Source organism: Choloepus didactylus, chromosome 8 (genome assembly GCF_015220235.1).
Source record: "Choloepus didactylus isolate mChoDid1 chromosome 8, mChoDid1.pri, whole genome shotgun sequence".
Lineage (NCBI taxonomy): Eukaryota > Metazoa > Chordata > Mammalia > Pilosa > Megalonychidae > Choloepus > Choloepus didactylus.
In genome coordinates, this window is record NC_051314.1 from 581899 (window position 1) to 606326 (window position 24428).

The 24428-nt window shown below is 42.6% G+C and overlaps 1 protein-coding gene across 1 annotated transcript in view; it reads right to left on the bottom strand.

The window, feature by feature from the left end:
• Positions 1-24428, bottom strand: part of PPP6R2 (protein phosphatase 6 regulatory subunit 2) — a 141596-nt gene that overhangs the window by 57937 nt on the left and 59231 nt on the right. The window contains 1 exon segment of the mRNA XM_037847771.1: positions 22167-22410. Coding sequence (XP_037703699.1) covers positions 22167-22393 — 227 coding nt within the window. The 5' untranslated portion in view covers positions 22394-22410.

Consider the following 24428-nt stretch of genomic DNA (forward strand, 5'->3'; position numbering starts at 1 on the left):
AGGAATGAAAGGGTGGTCTAACATAAGAAAATCAAGCAATGTAATAAACCATATTGATAGAATGAAGGAAAAAAAAGAAAACCACAGATAATCTCCATTAATGTAGAAAAGGCATTTGACAAAATCCAATGTCCTTTCATGACAAAAGCACTCAGTATACTAGGAAGAGAGGGGAACTTCCTCAACATGAAAACAGGCATATGTGAGAAACTCACAACTAACATCATACTCAGCAGTGAAAAAATGTCAGCTTCCCCCTACATCCAGGAACAAGACCAGGATGCCTGCTTTCACCAACGCTATTGAACATCACACTGGAGTTCTAGCCAGAGCAAACAGGCAAGGAAAAAAAAAAGGCATCCAAATTGGGAAGGAAGAAAGAAAACTTTCTCTAATTGCAGAAGATATGATTTTATATGCGGAAAATCCTGAAATACCCACAATGAACCTCTTAGAGCTAGTAAATGAATTCACAAAGTGGGGTACAAGGTCAACACCCAAAAATCAACAGTGTTTCTTCACACAAGCAACAATCAGAAGACAAAATCAAGAAAAAAATTCCATTCACAATAGCAAGTAAAAGAATCAAATATCAGGAACAAATCTAGCCAAGGGTGTATAGAACTTATACACAGAAAACCATAAAACTTTGCGAAAAGAAATAAAACAAGACCTAAATAAATGGAAGGACATTGTGTGTTCATGGATTGGGGAAGACTAAATATTGCTAAGATGTCAATATTACCCAGAGCAATTTATAGATTCTGTGCAATCCCAATCAAACTTCCAACAACCTTCTTTGCAAAAATGGAAAAGCCAATCATCAATTTTATATGGAAGGGTAAGGGGCCCCGAATGGCTAAAGCCATTTTGAAAAAGAAGAATGAAGTTGGAGGACTCACACTTCCCTATCTTAAAACTTATTACAAGAGGACAGCGCAAGATGGTGGAGTGGTGAGGTGGGGGTTTTAGTTACTCCTCTGCGGCAGCTGGTAGATAGACAAGAACTGTGTGGAACAGACACCTCAGGGAAATCTGTAATCAGTCACGCATATACAACAGTCTGGAACACGTGAAGCAGCTGAGATCAGCGAAACCTGTAAGTTCCCACGGCCAGGGGTCCCACACCCCTCCCCACCAGGGAGGGTGGACTGTTTTGTGGCTGGTTTCCTGAGGCAGGAGAGGGCCATCAGTGCTGGGAACCAGGAGGGAGGCTCAACCCGGCCCCAGCTGCAGAACTGATTAACAAACTCAGACTGCTGAACAAAAACTCCAACCATAGATAAACTGAGACCAGACACTGGAGAATCTGGGAGCAGTCAGCCTGGAGGAGAGGAGACAGGGCTAGCAAAAAACAGCGAAAAAACAAACAAACAAAAAAAAAAAACACAGACTTTTGGAGTTGGGGGTAAGCATAATACAGAGAAGGGCTAGGCTCCAACAGAATCAGGCACATATGCAAACCCAGGAAGCCAAGGCCCTTCTCTAAAAAGCCAGTTTTTCTGGTTTCTTGTTTCCTCTTCAATTGATCTCCAACTCCTTATCTTTTTGCATTTCAATAGCCCAACAGAGCTCCTGTGTCAACCCTGCTCCCCTGCAAGGGAGAAAGTAAAGTTGTCTCAGAGTAACCATCCAGTAGGAAAAGATAATAATCTAAAGGGCTTATCTTTAAACAGTCTATACTGGGTCTTTCTTTTTCTTTTTCCTTTTTTTTTTTTAATCTTTTTCTCTTTGTTAAAAAAATAACTATTCTAAGTAGCCCATTACAGAAAGCCTCAAAGATTTGCAGCTGGCTGCTGGACCCAGGCAAGAGCAGAGCTGAGATAGCTCTGAGAGACAAAGCAATGAGTCTAGTGGGGGAGGGAAGGGCATAACTCCCCCAAGAAAAGGGCCAGCATGTGGTCCAGCTCCAGTGGCAGCCCTCCTTCAGGGAACTCAGACCCCAGGGGCTGGAATTCAGAAACCGGCTTCAGGGTCAGGGTCACTGGGAGAACTGAAGGCTCCACACCTCCTTACACTGGTGGGGGAGCTGCGGGCTGGCAAGTGCCACCTGCTGGACAGGAGAGGAGAAGCACCGAGTCTAAAGGCCTCACAGGAGGGTCTCGTTCTCAGGAAATTCCACACCCTCCTCCTGAGACGTGGGCCTCTCTGGACTGGGAAAACCTGACTGGGGTTGACCATATCTGAGGAGACCCTCACACAAGAAGGCTACATAGAGGCAGAGCAAGAAACAGAAAAACAAGAGGTGAAAAACTCTGATCAACTAAATAGAACCTAAGTTAGAGGTCTAGAATAAGTTGAACTGAACACCAAATGTTAGAGAACAAAGACAACCAACAAGAAAACTCCAGGTAAAAGAGTGAAAACGAGCTCCAGAATAAACTAATCAAGAAAACCAGATGCCTAGACAACTTAAGATAACGAGCCATACTAGGAAACACGAAAATATGGACCAGCCAATGGAACAAACTAATAGTTCAACTGAGATACAGGAGTTGAGACAACTAATTAAAGATGTCCAAACAATCTCCTAAATCAATTCAGAATCAGTTCAATGAACTGAACGAAGATATGGCAAAAGATGAAGGACATAAGGAACACACTGGGAGACCATAAAGAAGAATTCATAAACTTGAAAAAACAAATGGCAGAACTTATGGGAATGAAAGGCATAATGCAAGAGATGAAAAACAAAATAGAGGGACACAACAGTAGATTTGAACAGGCAGAAGAAAGGTTCAGTGAATTGGAAGACAAGATATTTGAATTCATACACAAAAAAGAACAGACAGTGAAAAGAATGGAAAAATACAAGCAGGATCTTAGGGAGTTGAGAGACAACATGAAGCAGACAAATATACAAGTTATGGGTGTCCCAGAAGAAGAGTAGGGAAAGGGAGCAGAAAGAATAATAGGAGAAATGTTCATTGAAAATTTCCCAACTCTTTAAGAAAGACAGAAAATTACAGATTCAAGAAGTACAGCATACCTCAAACAGAACAGATCCCAACAGACCTACTCCAAGACACTTACTGATCAGATTGTTCAATGTCAAAGACAAAGACAGAATTCTGAAAGCAGCAAAAGGAAAGCAATCCATCACAAACAAAGGAAGCTCAATAAGACTATTGTGCCAGTTTGGATGTATGATGTCTCTAAAACACCATGTTCTTTGATGCAATCTTGTGGGGGTAGATGTATTAGTGTTGATTAGGTTGGAATCTTTGATAGAGTGTTTCCATGGAGATGTGACTCAATCAACTTCAAAAGTAAAACAATTAAAGAAGTCAAAGAAGGACACTATATATTAATAAAAGGGTCAGTTCATCAAGAAAACATAACAATCATAAATATTTATGAACCAAGCCAGAGTGCCCCAAAATTTATGAGGCAAACACTGAGAACACTGAAAGAAGTAGATACCTCTAAAATAATAGCTGGAAATTTCAATACACCACTCTTATCAATGGACAGAACATCTAGACAGAGGATCAATAAGGAAATGAAGATGTTGAATTGTATGATAAACGAACTAGACTTGACAGACATTTACAGAACACTACACCCCACAACAGCAGAATAAACATTTTTCTGGTCACAAAGCAGGTCTCAACAAATTTAAAAATATTAATATTATGCAAAACGCTTTCTCAGATCACAATGGAATGAAGTTGGAAATAAATAACAGGCAGAAGATTGTCAAATTCACAAATATATGGAGGTTAAACAACATCCTCTTAGAAAACCAGTGGATAAAGGAATAAATTACAAGAGAAATCAGTAAATACCTCGAGGCAAATGACAATGAAAACACAACATATCAAAACTTATGGGATGCAGCAAAGGCGGTGCTGAGAGGGAAATTTATTGCCCTAAACACCTATATTAAAAGAGGAGAGCAAAAATTGAGGAATTAACTGCTCACTTGGAGGAATTAGAGAAAGAACAGCAAACTAATCCCAAAGCAAACAGAAAGAAAGAAATAAGAAAGATTACAATAGAAATAAATGAAATTAAGAACAGGAAAACAATAGAGAATCAACAAAACCAGAAGTTGTTTCTTTGAGAAAAATCAACAAAATTGATGGACCCCTAGCTAGTTTAACAAAAGGGAGAGGGAGAGAGAGCGAGAGAGAAGAAGAAGAAGAGGAAGAGGAAGAGGAAGAGGAAGAGGAAGAGGAGAGGATGCAAATAAATACAATCAGAAATGGGAAAAGAGACATCACTACTGACCCTGTAGAAATAAAGGAGATAATGAGAAGATAACTACAAGCAACTATATGCTAATAAACTAGACAACTTAGATGAAATAGACAACTTCCTAGAAAAGTATAAACAACCAACACTGACTCGAGAAGAAACAGATGATCACAACAAAACAATCACAAGTAAAGAAATTGAGTCAGTCATAAAAAAGCTTCCAAAAAAGAAAAGTCCAGGATTAGATGGCTTCACATGTGAATTCTACCAAGCATTCAAGAAAGAATTAGTAACAATCCTGCTCAAACTCTTCAAAAAAACTAAACAGGAAGGAAAGCTACCCAACTCATTCTATGAAGCCAGCATCACCCTAATACTAAAATCAGATGAAGATACTACAAAGAAAATTATAGACCAATCTCTTTAATGAATATAGATGCGAAAATCCTCAACAAAATACTCTCAAATCAAATCCAGCAGCACGTTAAAAGAATTATATCACAACCAGGTGGAGTTTATTCCAGGTATGCAAGGCTGGCTGAACACAAGAAAACCAATTAATGTAATATACCATATCAATAAATCAAAGCAGAAGAAACACATGATCATCTTGATCAACGCAGAAAAGGCATTTGACAAAATTCAACATCCTTTCTTGATGAAAACTCTTCAAAGGAAAGGAATAGAAGGGAATTTTCTCAATATAATAAAGGCAATATATGAAAACCCCACAGCTATCATCATACTCAATGGGGAAAGACTGAAAGCTTTCCCTCTAAGATCAGGAACAAGAGAGGGATGCCCACTGTCACCACTGTTATTCAACATTGTTCTGGAAGTTCCAGCTAGGGCAATTAGGCAAGAAAAAGAAATAAAAAGGCATCCAAATTGGAGAGGAAGAAGTAAAACTCGTGCTCGTTGCAGATGGCATGACTCTATATGTAGAAATCCAGAAAAATCTATAGCAAAGCTATCAGAACTAATCAATGAATACAGCAAAGTGGCAGGCTACAAGTTCAACACACAAAACTCTGTAGTGTTCTTATACACAAGTAATGTGCAACAAGAGGAAGAAATCAAGAAAAAAATTCCATTTATAATAGCAACCAAAAGAATCTAGTATTCAGGAATAAACTTAACTAAGGCCACAAAAGACCTATACAGAGAAAACTACAAGACACTGCTAAAAGAAATCCAATAGGACCTAAAAAAGTGGAAGAACACACTGTGTTCATGGATTGGAAGAATAAATATAATTAAGATGTCAAGTCAACCTAAACTGATTTATAGATTCAAAGCAATACCAATTAAAATCCCAACAACTTACTTTGCAGAAATAGAAAAACCAATAACCAAATTTATTTGGAAGGTCAAGGTGCCCTGAATAGCCAAAAACTTCTTGAGAAAGAGGAATGAAGAGAGGTCTCACACTATCTGACTTTGAAGCATATTACAAAGCTACAGTGCTCAAAACAGCATGGTACTGGCATAAGGACAGAGATACTGACCAATGGAACTGAAATGAGTGTTCAGAAATAGACAATCACATCTACGGACAATTGAGCTTTGATAAGGCAGTCAAGTCAAAGCAACTGGAACAGAGCAGCCTCTTCAATAAATGATGTTTGGAGAACTGGATATCCATTTCCAGAAAAATGAAAAAGGACTCCTATCTCATACCTTATACAAAAATCAACTCAAAATGGATCAAAGACCTAAACATGAGCACTAAGACCACAGACTCTTAGAAGAAAATGTAGGGCAATATCTTAAAGATCTTGTGATAAGAGGTGGTTTGTTAGACCTTACACCCAAAGCGCGAGCAACCAAAGAACAAATAGACAAATGGGATCTCCTCAAAATTAAACACTTTTGTACATCAAAGGACTTTGCCAGAAAGGTAAAAAGGCAGCCTATGCAATGGAAGACAATATTTTGAAACCACATATCAGATAAAGGTTTAATATCCTGAATATATAAAACGATCCTACAACTCAACCACAGAAAGACAAACAACCCAATTTAAAAATGGGCAAAAGACACGGACAGATACTTTTCTGAAGAGGAAACACAAACGGCTCAAAAACATATGAAAAGATGCTTAACTTCACTGGCTATTAGGGAAATGCAAATCAAAACCACAGTGAGATATCATCTCACACCTACCAGAATGGTCATTATTCAAAAAACCAGAAAATTACAAGTGCTGGAGAAGATGTGGGGAAAGAGACACACTTATTCACTGTTGGTGGGAATGCAGAATGGTGCAACTACCCTGGAAGACAAGTATAGATTTGACATATGACCCAGCTATTTCATTACTCAGAAGAACTGAAAGTTAAGACATGAATAGATATTTGTAAACCGATGTTTATTGCTGCATTACTGACGATAGCCAAGAGATGGAAACAGCCCAAATGTCCACCAATGGATGAGTGGATAAACAAACTGTGGTAGATACACATGATGGAATATTATGCAGCTGTAGGACAGAACAAAGACATGGAACATATAATAACGTGGATGAACCTTGAGGACATTACGTTGAGTGAAAATAGCCAGAAATAAAAGGGCAAATATTGCATGGTCTCACTAATATGAACTAACATTAATGAGCAAACTTTGAAAGTTAAAAGCTGATAATACGGGCTATCAGGAGATGGAAAGAAGGTGGAGATTGGGCATTTGATGCTGAAGGGGAACAGAATGTTCAGCAGGATCGACTGTATAGATCCAGAAATAGATAGCATAATGCTGTGTGATGGTAGCACAATATTGTAAGTACACTGAACAAGGATGTCCATGAGTAAAGCTGAAAGAGGTGGGCTAGGGGCACGTATAACACCTGAGGGAAAGACAGAAGATAAAGACTGGGACTGTATAACTTAACAAAAACTGGAGTGGTCAATGATTGTGACTAAATGTACAAATATAAAAATGTTTTTCCATGTGGAAGAACAAATGAATGTCAACCATGCAGAGGATTTTTTTCCCAACATCATCCCTTTTTCTGAGATGATACTGGGGAAAAAATATAATCAAAGCAAACTGGAGTCTATGGTCAACATTAACGTTGTAATATGCTTCCATTAAATGTAACAAAGGCAATGTATCAAAGCTAAATGTGTATGAGAGGGGGATATAAGGGAGGGATATGGGATTCTTGGTAGTGGTGGTGTTGTCTGACCCTACTTATTATATTGTATTGTATGATATTTTATTTTTCTTCTTATTCTCTTTTTTATTGTTCTCTTATTATTCGTTAAAAAAACACTTTTTTTCATAATAATCAGTATGTTCGAATGCTGATCATAGTGATAAATGCACAACTATGTGACGATACTTTGAACAACTGCTTGTACACTGTGGATAATTGTATGGTATGTGAATACAGATCTATAAAATTGTAGGAAAAAATATAAATAGGGATAAAAGTGCGGGAGAAAATATGGAGAGGGATGTACCTATTTACTATTGGTTAGGAGGCAGAATGGTATAGCCTTTCTGGAGGACAGTGGGGTGATTCCACACGAAGCTAAGTATGTGGGGGCCGTAAGGTCCTGCAACCTCATTAGGGGGCATTTACTTGGAAGATCTGAGAGCAGGGACATGAATGGACATTTGCACACTGGTATTTATAGAGGCAGAATTCATGATTTGCAATGGGTGGAGGTGGTCTAAGGGTGCATTGACTGAGGACCAGAATGGTGAGCTGTGGTGTGTGCATACAATGGAATACTGAACAACTGCCAGAAAGAGTGAAGCTGTGAGACACCCAACAAGGTGAATGGGTCCTGTAGACAGCATTTTGAGTGAACCACGCCAGAAAAAAAAGGCAAACACTATAATGCCTCACCAATATGGACTAACTACAATGTATAAACTCAGAATTGAACCTTAGAGCACAGCTTATCAGGGGAATGCTTATTGTGACGGTCCCTAGATTGTAAGCTCTTACAGCAGTCACATCTATTCCTGAATGGTAATGGTTATCTCCAGATTCCGAGATGCTGATCCCATTGCGTATAACCCGAAAAGTCCCTGGAACTCTGGATATCTGTGTGACACCTGAAACTCAGAGCTAGAACTCGGCAGACATGAATGTCTGTATTACGCATATAGCAACTGTTTAAAAAAGCTGAAAAAGAGTCCAGACTTCAATTAGAGATATGAATGAAGCAGGTGTAGTTAGGACTAGAGCAAATCAGGCCAAAGGGTAAAGGACGATACTGACTGTGTTTTAAAACCTCAAATTCCATGTGAGGCCAAGGGAAGAAACGTTTATTTGATGCAGAATCTATATTTCCTAAATGATTTAACTCATACAGTTTGTTCAAACACCATGATTATATGGAACTTTGAATAGGAAGTGAGACCTGGTAGGTTTGTATAGGTTAGTGTGAAATAGTGACACATCCCAAAGTAATTTGGGCAGAGAATAAAAATATATATGCAGAGCCCTGCTGAGGAACTGGGAGGAAATGTGGAAGTGTGCTTCCTCACCTGGATTGTTACTGATGTTCTCACAAACATTGAGGACTGGCAGTTTGTTATGCCGAGCCCTCTATCTTGGAGCTTGCCCTTATTACTGCAAAGGAGAGGCTAAACCTGCTTATAATTGTGCCTACGAGTCTTCCACTGAGTACCTCTTTGTTGCTCAGATGTGGCTCTGTCTCTCCAGCTAACCCAACTTGGCGGGTGAACTCACTGCCCTCCCCCTACGTCGGACCTGACTCCCAGGGGTGTAAATCTCCCTGACAACAAAGGATATGACTCCTGAGGACAAATCCGGACCCGACATCATGGGATTAAGAACATTTTCTTGACCAAAAGGGTGATGTGAAATGAAACAAAATAAAGTTTCAGTGGCTGAGAAATTTCAAATGGAGTCGAGAGGTCATTCTGGTGGACATTCTTACGCACTGTATGGATAACCTTTTTTAGGTTTTAATGCATTGGAATAGCTAGAAGTAAATACCTGAAACTATCAAACTGCAAACCAGTAGCCTTGACTCCTGAAGATGATTATATAACAATGTAGCTTACAAGAGGATTACCTCTTACCTGGATTGTTACTGATGTTCTCACAAACATTGAGGACTGGCAGTTTGTTATGCCAAGCCCTCTATCTTGTGTGATTTTGAAAGCCTTCTGGATCACACTCCCTTTATCCACTGTATGGATGGATGAGTAGAAAAATGGGGACAAAAACTAAATATAAAACTGTGGGGGTGATGATTTGGGTGCTTTTTTTATTTTTATTTTTTTTCTTATTTTTACTTTTTCTGGTATAAGGAAAACATTATGTGATGAATGCACAACTATATGATGGTACTATGAACAGTTGATTGTACACCATGGATGACTGTATGATATGTGAATATATCTCAATAAAACTGAATTTAAAAAAACTTATTACAAAACTACAGTAATCAAAACAGCATGGTACTGGCACAAGGACAAATATATAGACCAGTGACATAGAACTGAGAGCTCAGAAATCAACCCTCACATTTATGGCCAACTGAATTTTGACAAGGTCACAAAGACCACTGATTTGGGAAAGAATAGTCTCTTCAATAAATGGTGCTGGGAAAACTAGATGTCCATTTGGGGGAAAAAAAAAAAAAAGGAGGACCCCCTACCTCATACCACAGGCAAAACTGAACTCAAAATGGATCAAAAACCTTAATATAAGAGTTAGAACTATCATCCTTTTAGAAGAAAACATAGGAAAGCATCTTCAGGACCTTGTGTTGGGCAATGGTTTCTAAGACTTTACACCCAGAGCACAAGCAACAAGAGAAAAAAATAGATAAATGCAGACCTCAACAAAATTAAAAACTTTTGTGCCTCAAAGGACTTTATCATGAAAGTAAAACGACAACCTACACATGGGAGAAAATATTTGGAAACCACATATCCAATAAAGGACTAATATCCAGAATATATAAAGAAATTTTTCAACTTAACAAAAAGACAAACAACTCAGTTAAAAACTGGGTAAAAGACTTGAACAGACATCTCTCCAGAGAAGATACTGAAATGGCTAGAAAGCACATGAAAAGATGTTCAACATCATTAGCCATCAGGGAAAAGCAAATCAAAACCACAAAGAGATACCATTTCATACCCATCAGAATGGCTGCTATTTAAAAAAAAAAGGAAAATAACAAGTGCTGGAGAGGATGCAGAGAAATAGGAACACTCATTCATTGCTGGTGGGAATGTAAAAATGGTGCAGCCACTGTGGAAGACAGTTTGGTAGTTTCTCAGAAAACTAAATCTAGAAATACCATATGACCAGGCAATCCCACTACTAAGTATATACCCAAAAGAACTGAAGGCAGAGACTCAAACAGATGTTTGCACACCAATGTTTATAGTGCATCATTCACTACTGACAATAGATGGAAGCAACACAAGTGTCCATCAACAGAGGAATGGATAAAGAAAATGTGGTATATACACACAATGGAATATTATATAGCCATCAAAAGGGATGAAGTCCTGATATATGTGACAACATAGTTGAACCCTGAAGACCTACCTCTTGTTCAGCAAAATAAGCCAAACACAGTAGGACAAATATTGTATGACCTCACTGATTTGGAACCATTAGAATAAGCAAACTGATAAGAGTCAGAATCTAGAATATAGGTTACCAAGGGATGGAGTGTGGATAAGGGATGGGAAGTAAAGGCTTAGGACGTACAGGGTTCCTATTTCTAATGATAGAAATGTTTTGGTAATTGGTGGTGGTGATGGTAACACAGCATTGTGAAGGTAATTAACAGCACTGAAATACATATCTGAATATGATTAAAAGCGGGAATGTTAGATTGTATATTTGGTAACAGAATAAAAAATTTTTTTAAAAATCCAAGGAACTGGGATGGAAAAAGATGGCGGCATAGAGGGGAGTGGAAGCTAGTTAGTTGCCCTGGAACAACTAACGAACAACCAGGAACAACTAGTGAATAATCTGGAATAACTGTGGGGGGACAAACGTGACTGTCTACTCATCATACACTAACCTGAATTGGGAGGAATGCCTGAGAACACAGCATAAAATCTGTAAGTCAAAACTGTGGATCCAAGCCAGGAGCCCCCTCCCCCCACAGCCTGAACTGCAAAGCCTCACAGTGCTAGAGCAGCTCTCCCCCAGAAAGCAAATATAGCTCAGCTGAGCCCCAACTGGGGTTTTAATTAACAAACGTGGACTACTCAATACAAGATACGAAACCCCAACAAGCAGACAGAGGCTTTTGGTAACGACTAACCTTGGAGAGCTGAGGGTGGCCACAGACTGGCCCTGAAGGGGGGGGGTTCTGTCCCTTTTTTGGCTCAGTGGACAAAGCCTCAGCCTTTTTCAGTTCCCAGCACTCTGACCCAGACAAGGGTGGAGACAGCATAGGCAGAGAGACTATTCAAATGTAAATGACCTTGCCCTAGGGGGTGTGTTTTCCCTAAGCGGAAAGAGGTGGGGCCCAGCTCTACTACCCGCCTTCCGTTCAGAACCAGACCCCAGAGCCTGGGGGAAAACAGCCACAGGCCACACCCCCTTACACCAGTCAGGAGCTACAGGCTGACAGGCACCACCTGCTGGGCGGAAAAGCACAGTTACTTGAGGCCTCACAGGGTGTAGTCAATCCTCTAAGACACCCTCATGGAAACCAGATACTATTGCCTCCTGCTGAGATCTGAGCCCACTGTGGTCTGGGATTGGGGTAACCAAGGAAATCAGATGCCTAAACAACAGAAAACTATAACCTACACTAAGAAAAACGAAGTTATGGCCCAGTCAAAGTAACAAACTTTACACTTCAACTGAGGTACAGGAATTTAAGCAACGAATGCTAAATCACTTCAAAAAGCTTAGGGAAGATATGGCAAAAGAGGTGACATAGATAATGAAAACAGTGGGCATACATAAGGGAGAAATCAAAAGCTCGAAAGAACTGTCAGAATCTATGGAACTGAAAGGCACAACACAAGAGATGAAAGACACAATGGAAACATACAACAGCAGATCTCAAGAGGAAGAAGAAAACACTCAGGAACTGGAGAACAAGACACCGGAAAGCCTACACACAAAAGAACAGACAGAGAAAAGAATGGAAAAATAAGTCTCTGGGAACTTAAGGACAAAACGAAATTCAGGAATGTGTGTGTCACTGGTGTCCCAGAAGAAGAAGAGAAAAGGGGCAGAAGCAATAATAGAGGAAATAATGAAAATTTCCCATCTCTTATGAAAGACATAAAATTACAGATCCAAGAATAGATCTGAATAGGCCTATGCCAAGACACTTAATAATAATCAGATTATCAAACGTCAAAGATAAAGAGAGAATCCTGAAGACAGCAAGAGAAAAGCAATCCGTCACATACAAAGGAAACCTGATAAGACTAAGTGTGGATTTCTCAGTAGACACCATGGAGGCAAGAAGGAAATGGGGTGATATATTTAAGATACTGAAAGAAGAAAACCACCAACCAAGAATCCTATATCTGGCAAAACTGTCCTTCAAATATGAGGGAGAGCTTAAAATATTCTCTGACAAACAGACAATGACAAAATTTGTGAACAAGATACCTGCTCTACAGGAAATACTAAAGGAAGCACTACAGACAGAAAGGAAAAGATGGCAGTGAGAGGTTTGGAAAACAATTTTGGGAGATAGCACAGCAATGTGGGTACACTGAACAAAGATGACTGTGAGTATGGTTGAAAGAGGAAGGTTAGGAGCATGTGGGACACTGGAATGAAAGATGAAAGATAAAGACTGGGACTGTGTAACTCAGGGAAACTAGGGTGCTTGATGATTGTAATAAAAGATACAAATATGTTTTTACATGAGGAAGAACAAATGAATGTCAGCATTGCAAGGTGTTAAAAATAGGGTGGGATTGGGGGGAAATACAATCAATGTAAACTAGAGACTATAATTAACAGAAACATTGTATTATGCTTCCTTTAATATAACAAAGGCAGTATACCAAAGCTAAATGCATATGGGGGGACATAGGGGAAGGGTATGGTACTCCTGACATTGGTGATGTTGTCTCTTTATTCTACTTTAGTTTAATGCTATCTTTCCTTTTCTTGCTTTCTAACTGTCATTTTTTCTCTCTCTCTTTTTTCTTTTTCTTTTGTCTCTGTACCTTCTTTGACTCTTCCTCCTTCTTTGTGGAAGAAATGGAGCTGTCCTTATACAGACGGTGGCGATGGTGCTGAATACATAAATACATGATTATACAGGAAACTAATGATTGTTTACTTAGGATGGAATAAATGGTGTGTGAACAAAACCATCTTAAAAAAAATGGGTTGATAAAGAAACCCTGAGGGCACTATATAGAGTGAAATAAGACAGACAGACACATAAGGACTAAAATTGCACGGTCTCACTGATATGAACTAATTATAATATGTAAACTCATAGACATGAAATAAAAGTTACCAGGATATAGAATGAGGCTAAAGAATGGGGAGCGGTTGCTTATTATGAGCAGAATGTTCAACTAGGGTGAACTTAAACATTTGGAAATGGACAGAGGTGATGGTAGCACATCGTGAGAATAACTAACAGTGCTGAATGGCGTGTGTAGGTGGTGGAAAGGGTAAGCTCAGAGTCACGTATGTCACCAGAAGGAAAGTTGGAGGTTAAAAGCTGGGAATGTATAAAACAGTGAATCTTGTGGTGGACAATGTCCGTGACTAACTGTACAAATATTAGAAGTCCCTCTCATGAACTAGAACAAATGTATGACACTGTAATGAGAAGTTAATAATACAGGGGCATACAGGAAAAAATATATACCTATTGCAAAGTATATACTACAGTTAGTAGTATTTTAACATTCTTTCATCAACAGTAACAAATGTTCTACACCAAAACTATGAATTAATAATGGAGGGGGGGTGGTTAGGGGTATGGGAGGATTGGAGTTTCCTTTTTTTGTCTTTATTTTTTTTCTGGAGTAACGAAAATGTTCTAAAAATTGAAAAAAAATTAATTGTGGTGATGGATGCACAGATGTATGATGGTACCATGGGCAACTGATTGTATACTTTGGATCTTTGGATAGTTGTATGGTAGTTGAACAATCTTAATAAAAACTAAAATAATTTTTTTTAAAATCCATAGAACTGGGAGAACCTACGATGGCGGCTAGGTGAGACAGGGCAAAAAAACACCTCCATGAAAAATACTAGATAAAAAACCAGAAAGTGACCCAGAATACCACTTCCAGCTACGTACCAGCTGGACAAGGTCTGCTAAAACCACAGGGACCGTGCACTTGGTGAAACCAGGAGTCTGTATTCTGAAACAAGTGAGTAAGCCAGCTGAAAGTCCCGTGGCCGTGCTGCAGTGTGGCGAAACTGTGGGCTGGCATTTGGAGATGGACTAGTTCTTCAAAAAAAAAAAAAAAAACAAAAACAAAAAAACCCATGAGCAGCTACAGATACGGCAGTGAGAACCGCACAATGAAGCACTGCAGGAGTGGACTGTAGCCAATGCTTCATTGTCTGGCGTAGAGGATAGCCCTCCCCACACCCAATGCTGATTGTCCTGGGGCCAGAGGGACAGAGGGGAGAGTCAAAAGGAGACAGAAACTATGCCCCTCACAGCTGCCTTCCCGGCGTGCTGGCAACACTCCTGCCCAGGGCCATACCCACAGCCCAGAGCTGCGCCAGGAAACCTAGTCTGATGGGGAGTGTATCCCACAGCACCGCACACATGCCACAATATCGGCCGTGGACAGTGGCCTTGGGTGCACCCACAGCTAGTTGTCCCGGGGCTGGGAAGGCGGAGCTGTGAGAAAAGGTGGGGGTTGAGACGCCCCATTCAGCCATTTTTGCATCAGGCTGGGAGCGCCCCTGCAAGGCCCAGAGGCCCGGGGCTTCCCTTGAGGGAAGGCGCACACTTGTGACGTAGCACAGCCTTCCATCTGCAAAGGTCCTGGAAGATCACAGCTATCAAGCAAAGCAAATGCCAGGAGGCCAAAAACAACAGAAAATCTTCAGGCATTTGCTAAAATCAGATGATATGGAGAACCCAATCCCAAACACCTAAATCAAATGATCAGAAGAGACACAGTATTTGGTGCAATTAATCAAAGGACTACAGTCAAAGAATGAGAGCATGGCACAGGATATAAAGGACATGAAGAAGAACATGGCACAGGATATAAAGGACATAAAGAAGACCCTAGAAGAGCATAAAGAAGACATTGCAAGAGTAAATTAAAAAATAGATGATCTTATGAAAATAAAAGAAACTGTTGGCCAAATAAAAAAGACTGGATATTCATAATACGAGATTAGAGGAAGCTGAACAACGACTCAGTGTCCTAGAGGACCACAGAACAGAAAATGAAAGAACAAAAGAAAGAATGGAGAAAAAAATTGAAAAAATCAAACTGGATCTCAGGGATATGGTAGATAAAATAAAACGTACAAATATAAGACTCACTGGTGTCCCAGAAAGGGAAGAGAAGGGTAAAGGTCTAGAAAGAGTATTCAAAGAAATTGTTGGGGAAAACTTCCCAAACCTTCTACACAATCTAAATACACAAAGCATAAATGCCCAGTGAACTCCAAATAGAATAAATCCAAATAAACCCACTCCAAGACATATTCTGATCAGACTCTCAAATACTGAAGAGAAGGAGCAAGTTCTGAAAATAGCAAGAGAAAAGCATTCACCACATACAAAGGAAACAACATAAGACTAAGTAGTGACTACTCAGTGGCCATCATGGAGGCGAGAAGGCAGTGGCATGACATATTTAAAATTCTCAGAGAGAAAAATTTCCAACCAAGAATACTTTATCCAGCAAAACTCTCCTTCAAATTTGAGGGACAGCTTAGATTTTTCACAGACAAACAAATGCTGAGACATTTTGCCAATAAAAGACCTGCCCTACTTCAGATACTACAGGGAGCCCTACCAACAGAGAAACAAAGAAAGGAGAGAGAGATATAGAGAATTTTAACATATATATATATATAACCTTACATCCCAATTCACCAGGACACACATTTTTCTCTAGTGATCACGGATCTATCTCCAGAATAGACCATATGCTGGGACATAAAACAAGCCTCAATACATTAAAAAAAATTTTTGAATATATTCAAAGCACATTCTCTGACCACAATGGAATACAAATAGAAGTCAATAATTTTTGATTTGTAACTCCACTATTTACTTCCTACAGGATATAAAATACATAAACTCTAATGACAAATCAGTGGTTTTAGACTCAATGTGAAATATGTAATTTTTGACAAGAACTATACAAAGGTGAGGAAATGGAGGAGTATAGAAACATAGTTTATGGGTCCTATTGAAGTTAAGTTGGTATCAAAGAAAATCAAGATTGTTATGGATTTAAGACGTTAAATTTAAGCCCCACAGTAAACACAAAGAAATTATCAGAGAAAATGACCATAGAGATGAAAAGTAGAGTATAGGTTATGAGAAGTGGGGGAAGGGGCAATGGGGAATTAAGAAATGAGTGTAGGGTTGCTGTTTGAGGTGAAGGGAAATTTCTAGAAATGGATGGTGGGAAGGTGATAGCATTACAACATTCTAAATGTGATTAATCCCACTAATGGAATGCTAGGGAGGAGGGTGAAATGGGAAGATTTATGCTGTATATCCGTTTCGACAATTGAAAAAAAGAAAAAAGACAGTCTAAATAGATGACAATTGAATGCCAAGGATGATCCTGGATGGGATCTGAGGATGGAGGACAGGAGGCTCAAAGGCACACAGTTGGGACATAAGAAGGAAAAAGAAAGGAAATATAGAACGTAAGCTTTGTATCAATGTTGAATTTCTTAGCTGCGCTTAATGGGATTGCATAAAAGAATGTTCTTGTTCATGGGAATTGTATATGTGAATTATAGCATTTGTTCAAGGATGTGTGCAGCTTGCTCTCATACGTTCAGAAGACAGAGCAATAGATGATGGATGACAGATAGGGAGGGAGGGAGGCAGGGAGAGAAAGAAAGAAATGGCGGTGTGACAGCATATTTAAGTTGATGGATTGGGGTATCGGGAGTGGGGGGTCAGGGTATGCTGGGTATGGGGTTTGTATGGTTTTTGCAACCGTTCCTGTAACTTTGAATTTATTTCAAAATAAGATTTTAAAAAATATAAGTAACAATAAAAAAAAATCCATGGAACTACACTACACAAACAGTGAACCCTAAGTGAAGCTATGGACTATAGTTAATAGTACATCAATTATAACTATAAAATGTGCCATCATCAATTTAACAAGTGCTCCATACAAATGCAAGGTGTTAATAATAGGATATATGGGAATTCTGTATTTTGTGAATGATTATTCTATAATCCCACAACTCTTCTGATAAAGAAAAAAAATTTCAACGTCCTTGTTTGCAGAAATAGAAGAACTCACTCTAAAATTCACATGGAGTTTCAAGAGATCGCAAATAGCCAAAAGATTCTTGACAAAGAAGAACAAAATGGGTGGACTCACACTTGCTGATTTCAAAAGTTAGTATAAAGCTACAGTAAATAAGACCCTGTGGTACTTGCATTAAGACAGATACACAGACCAGCGGAACAGAATTGGGAGACCAGAAACAGATCCACACATCTATGGGCAACTGATTTTCAACAAGGGTGCCAAGATCATCAAAAGGGGGAAAAAAGGGTCTTCAATGAATGGTGCTGGGAAAACTGGATATCCACATGCAAAAGAACGAAGTTGAACCCTTATCTTATAAAAATTAATTCAAAATGGATAAAAGAACTAAATTTAAGATTCCAAACTGTAAAACTCTAAGAAGAAAACAAAAGAGTAAATCTACATGACCTTGGATTTGGCAATGGTTTGTTAAATATGAAACCAAAAGCACAGGTGACAAAAGAAAAAAAATAAATTGAACTTTATCAAAATTAAAAAATTTTTTGCATCAAAGCACACTATTAAGAGAGTAAAAAGACAACCCACAGAACGGAAGAAAATATTTGCAAATCATATATATGGATAAGGGCTTAATATCCAGAATATATTAAAAAACAAAACAAAACAAAACTCCTACATCTCAACAACAAAAAAAAAACAAACAACCCAATTAAAAAATGGGTCAAGGATTTGAATAGATATTTCTCCAAAGAAGATATTCAAATAGCCAATGGGTATATGGAAAGTTGTTCAACATCTTCAGTCAGAGAAACGTAAACTGAAACCACAATGAGATACCACTTCATACACACAAGAACAGCTATTATTAAAAAGTCGACAATAACAAGCATTGGTGAGCACATGAAGAAACTGGACCCTTGTACACTGCTGGTGGGAACGGCAATTCTAGCTGTCACTGAAAACAGTTTGGCTGTCCTTCAAAAAGTTAAATACTGAATAACCTTATGACCAAGCAATCCACCCAAGTAGCTATCCAAAAGAAGTGAAAACGGACTCAAACAGAGGCTTGTGCACCAATGTTCACAGCGTCAGTATTCATAACAGCCAAAAGGTGGAAACAACCCATGTGTTGTTGCAACAGATGAACAGATAAAAAAAAATAATGTGGTATAAATATACAATGCCATAGTCAGCCACAAGAAGGAATGAAGTTCTGAGACATGCTACAATATGGATAAATCTTGAAAACTTGCTAAGTGAAAGAACAGACACAAAAGGACAATTATTGTATGATTCCACTTATATGAAATATCTAGAATAGGCAAAATTAGAAAGACAGAAAGTACATTAGAGGATACCACAGCTGGGCAGCAGGGGGAAAAGTGAAGTTCTTGCTTAATGGGTACAGAGTTTGTGCTTGGGATGATCAAAACGTTCTGGAAATAGTGGTAGTGGTTATAAAACACTGTGAATGTATTTAATAACATTCCATTGAACACTTAAAAACAGTTAAAATGGTAAGGTTTATGGCATGTATATTTTATCACTTAAGAACTTTTTTTTAAACCAATAGAAGGATGGGAAAATAAAAGTTGAAGTCTCAGATACAGAACAAAAAGGCAAAGACATGACAATAAGGATAAAAATAAGAAGAGTAAAGTATCAACTCAGATGACCTAAAACCCAATTAGAAATTCCAGAAAGACAGAATACAGGAAAACTGGGCGGAGAATTTATCTAAGAAATAGTAAAGAACACATCCCAGCGTTGAAGGCCACAAATGTACAGACTGAAAGGGCTCACGAGTGCTCAGCACAATAAGTGAAACACAACAAAAAATTAAGACACAGAAATTTCACATTTTGGAAAACTTCAGAACAGGGAAGGAGAGCGCGACCCGCAGCGGGTAGGGAGGCCCCGGGCAGCCCACTCGGCAGGGCGGGTCCCCCCGTCACCGGGCAGGCCTCGGACCGGCTCCCGCCACGGAACCCGCGCGCTTCCTCAGCAAGCGGCGGGAAAGCGACATTTCCAAGGAGGTCGGCGGGGAGGGGGGCGGGCGGCTCGGAGCGCTCGCGACGCGGAGGAAGGCCCCGGGGGGCGCTGGCGGCGGCTCCCGCCCACGCCCCCGACCTTCCTTCCGGGGAGAGCCCCCTGCCCGCGAGCCAGCACCGCGGCCCCGGGGCGGGCACAGCTCGGCCGGCTTCCTCCCTGCTGCTCGCGGCGCGCAGCACGTTTCTCTGGGGGGTCTCCCCCTGCGAGCCTGGCGCCCCAGCCCAGCCCAGCTCGCGCTGGTGACGAAAGGCCCCCGGGGTCTCTGCTGTGCGCCTTCCGTCTCAGATGACCCAGGGCTCGGCGGGCAAACTGGTCAGGAACCCCAAGAAACGGGCTGGGGCACGCCCGGCGCTGGCGCGGCCGCGGGCCCAGGCAGCGGCTCGGACCGTGGGGTGGGCGGCCGGGCTGCGCCGGGGCGGGGAGAGGCACCCGCGGGCCTGCCCTGCCCGGGAGCCCCGGCAGCATCGCCACTTTCCGGAGGACTCTGCCCATGACCCACCTTCAGGCACCAGCGGGGAAGCCACCCCGACTGCCGCTCGGCCAGTCCACAGGCGGCTTTACGGGGCGCACCACCCGGGCTCGCCCGGGGACAGCAACGGCGGCCCGCACCGCCGCTGCCCTTCGCTGCTCCCACGACCGAAAACGCGGCCCTGGGGCCTTTGCTGAGAGCTGCTGCCTCCGGGCCCCATCCAGGATAAACAACCGAGACCCTACTTTCTCCTTGAGCTGCCGCCGCAGCCACCCATCCATCCTATTTCCTTTCTCAAAGAAGCTGCTGTAAGCTTTTTAACCAATGTAGCACGCACACCTCGTTTAGCAGCCCTGGCACCCTCCCACTGGGGTCCCCAGAGACAACTGCCGTCAGCGCCACTGGCTGCTTCTCCGATGCTCACCTCCAAGTCTCTGAACAATATGTGTTCACATTTCTCCTTGATTTATCAGACAGACGCTACAGACTGACTTCCTGTGACGGAAGATGAAGACCGGCCCCTCCCCTACTTCTCTCACCTTCCCTGTACAGTTGTACCAGTTTTCAGTGGCGGATATCTACCGTTTACCTTAGCACAAATACGTAAATATTGTTTACAGCTGAGCTGATCTGTCTAACCTAATTCAATTTGCGTACTTACATAAGACCCCCCTCCGAGTTAATAATTCTCCCACTGTTTTGTGTCTCTTCTATTACTAATTTCTCCCAAACTCTCTGGCTATGAAACCCTCCTGAAACCCTGACCCAGAGCTGCCCCGCCCCCAGCTCTCCCCCTCACACCTGTCACAGTATCCCCTGAACTGAGGAGTGCAAGGCGAGGAGTTACTAAGGATGATACGGAGACAAAGGCGCTAACGGGCACACCCAGGCCACAGGTGAACCCCGTGCAGGTGTCGCCCCATCTCTAAACCCCCAGCCCAGCGCCACCAAGCACCTCTTTCTAGAGCTCTTTTCCTCCAGCAAGGGGGCTGCTCTCAATAAAACACTGACATCCCCTACCCCACCCCCCCCCATAGGCAAAGGGTTAGAGATCAAATAGTTTAGACAGTCTCTGCCGCAAATGCAACTTGCTGTTGTATAAGTAAATGAAGGGACCACAGCCATGTCCCAGTGAAACTTTGTTCACAGTAACTGAAATTCGAATTTCATACCATTTTCACATATAACAAAATATTATTCTCTCCTGGTTTTCTCCTAACTATTTAAAAATGCAAAAACCATTCTTAGCCCACAGGCCACCAGAGCTTGGGCAGCAGCAGGCTGGATCTGACTGTGGGCCACAACATGCCAAACCCCACTCTAAGACTCACCCACCACGTGTAAACTACACGCTGCCCGGTGGCCTGTGTGAGCCCGCTGTGTTGTCCTGACCCCTGCCGGTCCCTGGTCCCCACTCTCGGTGAGGGTGATGCACACACACGGACTCTCCGCAGGCCCGCAGGCTGCCCGGGCCCCTCCTGCCTCTCACTCCTCTGTCCCCGCCCGACGCTCAGCCCCTATAGTTCCACCGTAGGGGAGTGCCACACCACACCTTTCCTTTCCGCCATCTCCTAACATCCTGGGCAACTGCATTCAACATTTCAGGAAAAGCTCTGAGAATGTCGGTACCAGGAATGGTGGTGCTGTGTTTCCTCTGGGTATAAGAGCCCAAAGCAAGGCATTTCCCGGTTCTTTCGCCCCTGGGTCCTGTGTAGCTTGACCACAGTCACGCCTCGTGCTGAAATTCCTCTGCCTCTCCACCATGGAGTCAGGCTTTTTCTCTCAGCATATTTTCATTCAAAACATCCCAACATATACCAAGTATAAACTCCCTCTAACTCAGAATGAGAAAACACGTATGAGGGATTCCAAAATCTTAAACATCGCAAAAACCAAACCCTACCCAAGCGGCTCCCTCACTTCTCAGTGGGGGTAGAATGCCTAACCCTGACGGCCAGCTGTCCTCACTCATCTGCCCCCTGGGCACTCACTGCCCAGCAAGGCGAGGCCCTGGCCACCACGCAGTACATACTTGAAGCGGACCTTCTCTTCCATGTCCGGGGGCGGGTCCTGGCTGATGAGGCTCACCAGCTCCTCCATGCACTGCTGCCTGCACAGGAAGTCCAGCAGCTTCCGGTTCTGGGCCTTGCACTCCTGCAAGATGTCATCTTCGTCCATCAGCTCGCGGAGCGTCACACCCTCCTTCTCCAGCAGCTTGTCAATATGGGAGGTGGTGTTCAAGTCAAACTTCCAAAACATGGTGGTGGCTCACGGGGCTGCAAGCAAGGGCAAGAGGTGACATTTCTCACCACCTCCCTGAATCTACCCCCAGTAACTCGACACCCAAGTTCTGAAGCCTGTATGGTCAGCACGTTCAAGGACCAAGGCATGCCAAGGGACTCAGGTCGGGAGCCCTTGCCAGGCCGGGCTCCCAAAGCCAGCACTAGCCGCTCGGCTCCGCAGCAACAGTGGCACTGGCCCAGGATGCAGCTTTCTTGGGGCTCTGCCCTCTCTGCTGACCTGGCTTCCCTGGTCTCCTTCCCCACCCACCCGGACTCAATCTCCACAAACCACGCTCAAGGCATCTCGAGTGTGACCTTTGCCCCTTGCACACCCACCCACCCTCTGTGTCTTGATGAATAACACCAGTTACCCTACAGCCCCCCCACCAAGTCACCACCACGCCACTGCGCCTCGTGACAGCACCCTGACCACTGCCTCTTGCCCCGGCCCTTCCTCTGCACCCCTGACTGCAGGCTGTGCAGGCCCTGGTGGCCTCCGCCTGGACCACCCAGGCTGGCCTAGGGGCCAGGGGCTCCCGAAGGTCAGGCTGACGACCACTCCTCTGATGCAAGAAGAAAACACAAAGCCTACATCTCTAACAGCTAAGACTTTCTGCAGAATTGATGCCTCCCTTCTTCAACAGAGTTACATGAATTACTATTTATAAAATTATGGCAATGGTAGACAGGATCTACCTTTTCTAAAGCTTTTAACTTGGAAAAATAAAAAATTGTCTATGCTACATAAACCCTACCATTTTGTCCATTAGGAAGCCGTGCTCCCTGGCAGCCTCTGCCTTGACTGTGGCATCTTTGCTGGGTCAAACGCGCTTTTCCAAGACACAGACGTCCTCGTGTCTGTCCCGTCTCATCCCTGCTCGAAGCTGCAGCACATTTTCAGGCTGCTTTTTACCAAGGGCTTCCAAGGTCCTTCTGGATACTCCCCTCCTCATTCTCCCTTGTTCCCACTTCCAGTCCCAAGGAGATTTTTCTTCAAACACAAAATGCACTTTCACACAAATACATCTCTGACGTGCTCTTTCTTCTGCTAAGATAATTATTCCTCTGACAAAAATCCTCTCACCCCATCAGACTGAGCCACCATGGCCTGATCCCTGCCACCCCATGACCCACCCCACCCCCATTCCTGTGCACACCTCCGTCTCCTGTCTGAAACTCAGCAGGCTCTCAACAACCACTGGCTGGCCGGCCTGTTTTCCAGACAAATTATGAAGTGTCTTGAATTTAAACTGCTGGAGGAATTCTAAAGATGCTAATTTCTTTCAAGCAGTAACATTTTGTCCCTAGGACCTACATATTTTGATTACAAGTGCTTAATTTGAATTTTAGCTCTCCCTTGCCCTTTAATGTGTGGAAAGGTAATTAGTAACAGCTGAAGTGAACAAACTCTCCAAGCCATCAACTTCCACAAACCACATGAAGGCGGAAAGGGATACTTTTTCAATGCAAGTTCATTAGGAGTTGAACGGAAACCCGCAGCAGAGAGCCTCTGCGGGCCATGCAAGGGCTCTGGGCAGCAGCTGCATGGGTAGGGAAAGTGAGACCCCCGCCCCCACCCGCCCCCCAGCCAGAGGCCCCCAAAAGGCCTCCGGAACTTTCGTGCTGTCTGCCCAAATCCCTCCGCCCTCTTCTGCAAACCCCCAGAAGCGAGGCGTGGGCCACCCACCGCAGCCTTTCCCCACAACTCCTGTCTCAGCAGCGCTCCAAAGCCAACTGCTGCCTTCAAGGCTCTTCGGCTGCATCCGAGTGCATTTTAACCACAGTTCACCACGTAAAAAAGCTGGGAGAAGACGGGCATAGTAGATAGCAAGACCTGACATTCCTCGGCGGTATGCCCCTGCGGTGTAGCCGCGCAGCTCGCCCGCCCACAGCTGGAGTCTTTCTGGCGCCCTCGAAGCTGGGCTTGGCCCCTGGGGCGGCTGCAGATGGGACCAGCAGAGGCTTGACCGGCTGGCGCCGTGCAGCTCGCTCTCTCCTGCTGCTGGGGAGCT